The 9,962-nt window shown below is 38.5% G+C and overlaps 1 protein-coding gene and 1 long non-coding RNA gene across 2 annotated transcripts; one reads left to right on the top strand and one right to left on the bottom strand.

Annotated features, from left to right (window-relative positions):
* Positions 1 to 1,388: 1,388 nt before the first annotated feature.
* On the bottom strand, positions 1,389 to 2,949 carry LOC306859896. The gene is made up of 3 exons (XR_013783341.1): positions 2,909 to 2,949; positions 2,632 to 2,779; positions 1,389 to 2,036 (listed from the first exon to the last, which is right to left on the bottom strand). It is a non-coding gene; the product is annotated as an uncharacterized lncRNA (long non-coding RNA).
* A 1,225-nt stretch (positions 2,950 to 4,174) lies between these two features.
* Positions 4,175 to 8,979, top strand: LOC306859892 (cytochrome P450 2B15-like). Its single transcript, XM_079401289.1, has 9 exons — positions 4,175 to 4,397; positions 4,535 to 4,688; positions 4,956 to 5,108; positions 5,341 to 5,501; positions 6,064 to 6,237; positions 6,321 to 6,462; positions 7,138 to 7,325; positions 8,074 to 8,215; positions 8,298 to 8,979. The coding sequence occupies exons 1-9, from the start codon at positions 4,203 to 4,205 to the stop codon at positions 8,486 to 8,488; spliced, it is 1,500 nt and encodes a 499-aa protein (XP_079257415.1). The 5' UTR covers positions 4,175 to 4,202; the 3' UTR covers positions 8,489 to 8,979.
* Positions 8,980 to 9,962: the final 983 nt, after the last annotated feature.

Below are 9,962 nucleotides of genomic sequence, written 5' to 3'. Positions count from 1 at the left end.
AAAACTATTTTATTATAATCTTAATCATAATCAATAAAGATGAATTTCTCTCTAAAGGCGCGTCTAATGAGGAGAGGGCGAGTCAGGATCAGCAACTTCATCCTTGCGACACAGACTCAGAAAACATTAGTTTATTAGTAAATAATTCAAATATCCCCTTACTATTTCCTGCAGACACATTCATGGTTATGTTTGCTGGGGTTTTGCAGCAAGCTTTAGCCTATTGCGTGCATTTGAACACAGAACTATTCAGCTGCGCTGAAGTCACTTGAGCACGCGTGGGACACTAAACACCATCGAGCTGCTCTCAGTCGCGGCACGGTCTCCTGTTGTTTCCACCAGCGCGGCAATTTTTTTCATCACTAATTGATAGACGTCTACAATATAAAATAAGGAGAAACCCAAAACAGGCCCGATGCCCGGCCCGCCTCTGAACTATGACGTGGAAATTGGCCCGAAGCCTGGCCCTAGAGGCGTAAAAAAGTTGGGGCCCGTCGGGCCCGGCCCGAAATGCAGTGCTCTATTCCAAAGGTTGTAGTCAAGCGGCAACCTCCTGCTCCCTCTAGTGAAACCAACACGGAAGTGATTAAAACTGCAATTCATCGACTAGCCGCTGGAGGCTGGCTCCAAAAGGGAGTCAATCACATTGACTCTCCATGTTAAATGGAGGTTCATGCTCGAAAACCCTCCAATGTGGCTGAATTACAACAATTCTGCCAAGATGAGTGGGCCAAAATTCCTCAATAAAAATAGTTGATCAATGTACATACAGTAATGGAGATATTGGCCAAATTTTCCCTGTAGTAAGTCAGTCTTGTAACTACAAATGTACTACAATGTTTGGAACATAAAAAAAACCCTTTTGGTGAATTGCAGTAATTGTTTTCTAAGAATAATTGTGTACTGTACATACGGTAATGAAGATATTGGCAAAATTTCCCCTGTGGTAAGAAAAAAGACTTCGGGCTCTAAATTGAACTGTGCCGCTAAGGTCGGGTCAGACGATCTCTGGTACTGGCCTTCAGTTTAAAGCCCGTGCGGACCTCTAACTCTGACATCACAATAAATTACTTCAGTGCTGTAATACCACTGCAACAGTGCACATCTTATTTTTTAATTTATGATGTAATAGGTATTATTACAGACAGGCCTGTACAGGTCTAAACTGGATGTATATCTTGCTGGTACGGTTCACACTCAGGTGGAGCCGCAACACACCCTGATTGTGTGCGTATTTGAAATTGTAGAACTGGTTGAGTTCATGCATCATGTACATCATTGTATACATTTCGTGTATATGCCTGCAATCATCAATTTGAGTTGACAAAACACACAACATCAAAGCTTCATTTTATATATATATATATATATATATAATTTATTTTTTTATGAGAATACATTAATGAAAGGCAATATATTTTTTTAAAAAGTCTTATTAAAAATGTAAAGGTTACAAGTTCTTGTGAACTTTTTTTTTTTTTTATTAAGTAGAATGTAGTTAAAATGTGTAAATATTATTATACCAGTTTATAATCATATAAATGCCATACAATGTAAGACTAAGAAAAACAATCCCTGAGTTGCCTAATCACATTCTTGATTGAAATCTGGTCACATTGAAAAAATGCTGTGGTATGACAAATCCAGGTTATCCTAGTTAATGCTATTGTCTGTGGTCACAGTTTAGTGGACAAAAATGTTTACATTTGTAGTAAAAGTTTTGGTCACCAGTCCAGTTTGACTGCAAAGCATTGTGGGATATGTGATCTATAAACAATGGCTATCCTTCAGACTTGTCCTGTCCTATCAATTAGTGCCAGGAGGGAGAAGGAATGTCTGGACTCCGAGTCCTTTTAGTGTCACCACATCAGGCATGGATGCCAAGAGCTGGCGGACAGAAGCATAGCCGTCCAGCACCCCAGAGTCTAGGAGAAGCGGACAGGACCTGCGTGCTTTGCTCAAAGTGACACCCTTAGGATATTGGACCATGAGATCCCGAAGTGCTTTCTTCAGCTTCATCAGGTCACTGCTTGGTTCTAAGAATGGATGGATGAATATAACGTGAAAAAAAATCTTGTTACTAAAAATGTAGCATATAATGCAGGACTACAGTAAGCTATAGCTTGTATAATAACACTGGCAAATCTTAAATAATAGTGGTTACACTGGATGTGGTCTATATGCTTCAAGATAACAAAATAATATGTGACCATCATCTACTTTGGATTGTATTTAGTAATTGCCATGTATGATATTTCTACAAAAAAAGCAGGGTGTATCTTGTTTAAACAGGTCAAGATGGTCTTTAGCTGGCTTTAGCAGTTTGGTCAACTTGTCTTCCAGCCTTCTAACAAGTAGTTGAAACCCATTTAAAGCCAGCCTGCTAAACCAGCTATGACTAGGCTGGGAAAACCTCCCAACCAGCTTAAACTGTACTCTAAAGAACTTAAAATATACCATGTTTGTCAAATATATGCTATTACCATACATGATGGTCCAAACAAACATGGCATTTTGTTACTGCCAGAGGGTTTAATCTGTGAACTTTCTTCCTGTATCACTGCAAAATGTCGAGTAAAATGTACTGTAATTTTCTATGGCTAAAACTATGAAAGTCTGGCATTTACTCACGAGTATGGGACGATTGTGGTGCTCCTCTGGCGAGCACTGAACTGTACAGTTTCGCTGATCCTCCGGCTCCGGTGCCATTCTGTGTCATCTTTAACGAGCCAGAAGTGGCCAATCTTCTCAATTATGACAGCGAATTCTGTAATGTAAACTTTTAAAAATCGCCCGTTTTATAATGCATCCGTAGTGATCCAATCGGTCAAATATAAACGCAGTCTATTATTCTACTTTGAACGAAGTTGTTAACAGCTTGTGACATTTAAACGCTATCGAAACTAACCTGTACACAACTCATTTGGGTCCGAATCATTTGATTGAATCGACTCTTTCGAATTTCAGAGAATCGTTTGGTTCAGCTATGCAACATGTATTAACAATTTAATATTTAATGACATTTATCAGAAGATTTACGAATTTGTTGCCATCACCACATACAAAAAGCACAATGTACAACAAGTTTTATTCGATATAATGGTAAATTATGGTATTCTTTGATGTAGCTGCCACACAGAATTGTAGCATATAGTTACACTATTTGTACACCAGTCGTAAAAGCAGTCAACTGTTTTAAAAAAAACTGCATTTGTAAGGTCTTGCTGTTTTGGTGGTCTAAGTTTAACCTGTACGAATCTCTTTTGCGGTTCGATCGATTCATTCAAAAGAACCGATCACAAAGAATGATTCGCGAGCCAAACCTTTCGCTTTCGTTTTCAAGGAAGAAGCCCAATAATACTGTCGTTCTTCACTTTCAGACATCCCTTATTAGTTTATCGACACGGGAACTTTCATCACATAAGCCGTTATGAATCTAAAACGACACTAGCGTTAGAAATTTTGTTTTCCTGTGTTCAATTATCTATGTAAGAAACAATCAGTTTACGCTTTGATCCCTGACGAGATTACGTCATATAAAATGCACCAAAAGTTGCATCGAGTTCATTTCGTCGGGACTGAATTCTTGTGCTTCACCTGATCTTGCATCATGTGATTGGGGAACAATTATCTTTATGATAAGACAAATGTAAAGTAGTCAATCATTTATTTACCACAGTCTTGTCATGTTGTTCTTCTGCAGTAAACCAGTAGGGAACCATTGTGAACTTTGATGAATTTCCTTAAGAAAATTAATTTCTCCTTCCTCATGTTTAAGCTGTATTTCTTCCTCAATTCCCTGTCTTCCTGTCCTGTCCACCCCCTTGTCATATTGTATTGTATGTATGTATGTTTGTGTATGTATGGACAGGTTGATGGCTAATTTCGCTGGTACTTGTGACTATTGACAATAAAGGGCTACTACTACTAAAGGGAAGGAAAGTGTGTCTTTTCCTTTTGTGAGTAGCTGCAATGCTTAAACCTTCTGTTTTTATTGTTCACAGATTATATAGTTCCTGTTTAGTTTTTTGTGCTTTCTTGACATATTGTGGTGTATGCATTCATCAGTCATATCAACACAACTGAAAGGGTTAACTGCATGGAAAACTTTCACACTGTCTCCACCCTCTTCCGCTTTTGTGTTTATAAAACTCACCAGTCCTTCACTGCTCTTGTGTTTGTCTGGGAATGAATCTGTCATCATGTGGACGACTCTGATGAAGTTAGACCTGACCTCTGTATGCCTGGCTCTGTTTCTGGGCTTGATCTTTATGGTTCTGTTTGAGATCTTCAGGATTAATTCATGCAGAGGTCAAACTCCACCTGGTCCCAAACCTCTGCCTTTTGTAGGAGTGTTACCACAGCTTGTAAAGAAGCCAATGGAGTTCATAAGATCTGTGAGTCTTTGCTGATTTTCTTGGGGGCTTAATATTTAACTCTTACATATTTTGAAATTAGATGTTTAATTGACAACATACATGTTCACCTTTGTGTTCACAACAATTTATAAATGTAAATGCTCTCCTCTGAGCAGGTGTCTCAATATGGAGAGATCTCTACTGTGTATATCGGAAGGAAGCCAACAATAGTCCTAAATACAATCCAGGTCACTAAGGAAGCACTGGCTCAGGAAGCTTTTTCTGGAAGACCATCTATGCCTCTTATAGAATGGATAACTAACGGACTTGGTCAGTAGGCTAACACGTTATTTTGATTTTTAAAATGTCGAATAATATTTCATCCTAGAACCATTTTTGCTTCAATAGTTTCAATATTTGTTAAATGTTGTTCATGGAATCATAGATGCAAGTAAAGCACCTTTACTTTTAAGAGAGTGTGTGTTCACTTTTGAGAGCCAAATGACACCATGTCACTTTCCTTCATAAATGTGTAGACTATGAATTTAGTACTTGATCAGATACAAGACTACAAGGTTTTTGTTCTCTTTTTCTTAGGTATTATAATGGTCACGTTTGGTCACTCCTGGAAGCAGCAGAGACGCTTTGCTCTGCACACGCTCAGGAATTTTGGCCTGGGGAAGAAATCAGTAGAAGATCGTGTGTTAGAGGAAAGCCGTTATCTGATTGCTGAAATGCTTAAAGCAGAAGGTATGAAATGTTCATGCTGTATTTGAACTCATTCCACAGTGTTGGGCTGCGAACAAGCTCATCTGTGCTTTCAAAGGTCAAGCAGCATCCCAGAACTGATTCTTAAACATTTGTAACTATAATGATGTTGTCTTTCACAAATATTTTCAGCATTCAAATTAAAATTTCTAATTATGTTAGACTCCATATAAAGCACGGATCTTTTTCACACATACTGATGCATGTTTCTTAGGCAAGTCTATGAACCCCCAACATGCCATACAGAATGCGGTTTCTAACATAATCTGTTCCATCGTGTTTGGAGAGCGCTTCGACTACGATAACAAACGTTTCTCATACCTTCTGAAAATCCTGAATGAAAACTTCATACTCGCAGGATCAGCTGTGGGACAGGTATGATCAAATTCTTCATTTTTGGCAGAAAATTATTTTGTTATATTTGTTACTGGCCACAGCCACCCTGTGTGAAAATTATTATCCGTGTGGTAAATCATGTGACCCGCACTGGCTGCATTACCATTGCCATATTGCATGACATCATACATTTGCATGAAGCTGGGCACAATTTAGTTTAAACTTTAGTTGCATTTTTAATTCTTGGTGTTTATTATTATTATCATTATTATGTAATTTTCAATAATTACATTAATTATTATGCCTAATGGTTAGAGAGTCGGACTCGTAATCCAAAGGTTGCGGGTTCGAGTCTCGGGCCGGCAGGGATGTGAATGTCCAGCACTCTCTCTACCCTCAATACCACGACTGAGGTGCCCTTGAGCAAGGCACCGATAAATGGCTGCCCACTGCTCCGGGTGTGTGTTCACGGTGTGTGTGTGTTCACTGCTGTGTGTGTGCACGTTGGATGGGTTAAATGCAGAGCACGAATTCCGAGTATGGGTCACCATACTTGGCAGTATGCCACTTCACTTCACTTATAATAGTTTGTCTACCTTAGATTTTCAACTTAGCCCCCTTCATCAAGCATTTCCCAGGGCCACACCAGAAGGTCATGCGGAACGCCACTGAGTTATTTGGTTTCATCCGGGATGAAGTAAAAGAACACAAAGAAACTCTGGATCCAGACAGCCCTCGAGACTTCATTGATGCCTACCTGCTGGAGATCGAGAAAGTGAGATCACCATTAATGAAAGAAGGGTTCTCATTTATCCATGTAGCTTCAGTAAACTGATGGATTTGTATCATCTGGAGCAGCAAAAGTCCAACGAGGGCTCCACGTTTCATGAGGAGAACATGGTTATGTCAACAGCTGACCTGTTTGTGGCTGGAACCGATACCACAGCGACCACCATCAGATGGGGGCTCATCTTCTTGATTCAAAACCCAGATGTACAAGGTGCTAAAGCTAAACATTAGCCAAACATAAGAACACTACAGTCTTGTTCTAGTAGACAAAATTCTTGAAAATAGATCTTTTCAAGTAGTGTTAGAACGATTTCTTTTCAAGAAATCGTTCACGCTTCCCTTTTAAATGAATGGATTTCGAATGCGAAAATTCGGCAGAACAACTAAATGTGACTCTATCTGATAATCATAGTAGTGCAGCAATGTATGAAGAACTGCTCACACAGAATTCAAACTATAACTAGCTTTGTGTTAGTCATTGTGGTGAATTCGCGTAACCAACTTAAATTACAAGCAGGTTCTGTGTCTGGAACTTTTTTGCCCTCACGCTAAACCCCAGATCGCGTGTTTTCATAAATGACCCAGATAGCACACGAACGTCTGCAAGATGTCTGTTAAAGATCACTTGATCTGTAAAGCATCTGCTTTGTACAAACATCTGACAGACGTCTGTAAGATGTCCGTTTTACATATATTCTAAATCATAAACGTAATTGACATCTGATAGGAAACGTCCTATAGACGTATTGCAGATGAGAAAACACTCTAAAAAATTTGTCTTGCAGTGCGTGTGCGATCAAGGAACTGGATTTTTCCCGGCAAACACTATTCTATATTGAAGTTCAAATGCCGCTATTTTCTAATTCCCTTTTGTCGCACAACACAGAGCGATGTCATGAGGAGATTGTTCGTGTTCTGGGTTATGACCGCTTGCCCAGCATGGATGACCGTGACAAACTACCGTACACATACGCCACTGTTCATGAGATTCAGCGCTGTGCCAACATTGTACCTCTTGGAGTGATTCATGAAACGATTCGCCCCACAAAACTACGAGGATACGACATTCCCCAGGTAATGAATGGAGCATTAGCCTACACTTCATACAATCAACCTTGCATTAATAAATGAATAATATTAATGAATAAATATAAAAGTGTTACCACAGTTCAGTACCTGAGCTTGTCTAAATGGAAGCTTCAATCTGTCGCAGAATAAAAATTCAAAAGGTAATTACAAGTTTTTTTTATATAAGTAAGATATAAACTCACAGTTCTGATTTTAAAAAGCCAGAATTGTGAGATTTAAACATATAATGCAGAGAAAAAAAGTGAGATTAAAGTCGCAATTACCTTTTTTATTCGGTGGAGAATATAAGCTTTCATAACTGTAAGAAACAATACTGAGATATTATATTTTTATTCCACCAAATCAGACTTTATTAAAATAAGTTGTGTGGTGCACTTGTCCAGTCAATTAAATGTATGTTGTAAATATATTACTATATAAGACGTGATTCCAGTTTGAAACATGAAACTAGATAGAGCAGGGCCCACCAAACTTGTTCCTGGAGGGCCTGTGTCCTGCAGAGTTAAGCTCCAACCCTAATCAAACACACCTGAACCAGCTAATCAAGGTCTTGGTTGGTATACTTGAAACTTCAAGGCAGGTGTGTTGAGGCAAGTTGGAGCTAAACTCTGCAGGACCCCTGTGGTGTGGTGTGGTGTGGTGACCCCTGAGGTAGAGGGTTAAATATGACCCTGGGTTAAAAGTTTCATTTCTGAAAAGTTTAATTCAACACTGTTAAACTTTCCTCATACAGAGAACTATGATCATGACAAACTTAGCGGCAATTTTCAGTGATAAGGAGCACTGGAAGCATCCAGACACCTTTAACCCGGAGAATTTCTTGGATGAAAACGGGAACTTCTTCAAACCGGAGTATTTCATCGCCTTCTCAGTGGGTGAGTCAGCTGTGTGTGAAATTAATAAACAGATTGAACCATAAGCAAAAGTTACTGTAATGATTTGTGTGTTTGTTATCAGGTCCGAGGGTCTGTCTCGGGGAGACTCTGGCGAGGACGGAGCTCTTCTTGTACATCACGTCTCTCCTACAGCGGATTCATTTCTCCTGGCCACCCGAGCCACAGTCCATAGACATGGATGGGATCATGGGTATCGTCCGCTATCCTCAGAACTTCAACATCGTCTGCCGCAGCAGAGATACTAAAGAGTGACCATCAGTAACCCCAAACACAACATCAAGACATCTTTATGTCATCATACTTACTGAAGAACAACAAAGCTGCTGAGACACACAAGAGCATCTTGGCTCATCCAAATCATTCTGGATATCAGTTATTTTATATATTAACTGTTTTCAGGTCATTCTGATTACAGGAACAAAAATAATTGATTTTCCGTTGTTACAGCATCAGATGACACTGATGCATCTTTTACTAGTATGAACATTTATTTTAGAACAAGCATATAATTGTGTGTTTATGCAATGGAAAATTAAGTTAAAATTTTGCTCATTTGGATCAGTCAGTTTGACAACTTTTTTTATTATAATTACTTTATTATGAATTGTATTTTATTGTATAGTAAATGTATACACACATGTACTTGTGTATGCTTTGTATAGTGAAGTGCTTTTACTTCAACTGAAAAACGATGTGTAACCAAACAGTTCTCATTTAGAAAATAAAGCTTTTTAAATCTGCAGTAAAAATCTTCATTTTTTCCACCAGTATCAATGAACATTAATGTGTAAAATTAAAGTCAGACTCTGCACAAGAGCATGTTATACAGTAGTTATTATGTCTGTGCGTTTAAAGTCGTAGAGCTGGTTGAGTTACTGGATGATGTTAGTGATTATGTTGTGACATGTGCTGCATGGTCATCTTCCACAGGCTGACAATCTTGTTAAATCTTTAACCTAATATGACATTTTTATTTATCTTAATCATACAGCCCTATAATAAACAGAGAAAGGTACACAAGAACTATTTAGAACTATTTAAGACAGTTTTCACTTGTGAAGGATGTTTGATCTGTGCATATTTCTCTCCTGATTCATTACTTTTTCACTAGAGAAAGCAATGTTGTGAATACATGACTCACATTATAGCCAGAAACAACATTAAAAACATCTTAATGATGGATTTATTTTATGAACATGCAGCTTTTCACTTCACAAGACGATAACTGATGGACTGGAGTGGTGTGGATTACTTGTGGATTATTGTGATGTTTTTATCATCTATTTGGACTCTCATTCTGACGGCACCCATTCACTGCAGAGGATCCATTGGTTAATAATGAATGTGCAAGTTTTTTTAATTTTTTTTTATCCTGTGTCAGAGGTGAGGAAAGAGCTGCTGAGACTCCATAAGTAAGAATATGAGTTACAGACAAAACATCACTCTCTTGTGCTCATTTCAAGTATTGCATATGAAAAGGATTACATTTAGAAAGTCTCTAATATTTCATTATTTCTGCAGTGTTTATGCATTGGTTACTTGTTGCATTGATGCATACCTAATATGGGCACTAAAGTTAACTGGGCACTAACTGTGGATCTTCAGTATGGAGAATTGTCTTCTCTGTATTTTGGGAGGAAACCAATGATAGTCCTGAATATAATCCAGGTCGCTAAGGAAGCATTGGCTTGTTTTCTGGAAAACCATCTATGCCAACCAGCTGCGA

This window comes from Barbus barbus (genome assembly GCF_936440315.1).
Source record: "Barbus barbus genome assembly, chromosome: 40".
In the NCBI taxonomy this organism is placed as follows: Eukaryota; Metazoa; Chordata; class Actinopteri; order Cypriniformes; family Cyprinidae; genus Barbus; species Barbus barbus.
The sequence above is the reverse complement of the archived record's forward strand: the minus strand, read 5'-3'. Positions and strand labels throughout refer to the sequence as shown.

Coding starts and splice junctions, on each gene's coding strand:
- LOC306859892 (XM_079401289.1), top strand. CDS start 4,203: ATGTGGACGACTCTGATGAAGTTAGACCTGACCTCTGTATGCCTGGCT. Junction 4,689..4,955: donor ATGGATAACTAACGGACTTG/GTCAGTAGGCTA, acceptor TCTTTTTCTTAG/GTATTATAATGGTCACGTTT. Junction 5,109..5,340: donor TGAAATGCTTAAAGCAGAAG/GTATGAAATGTT, acceptor CATGTTTCTTAG/GCAAGTCTATGAACCCCCAA.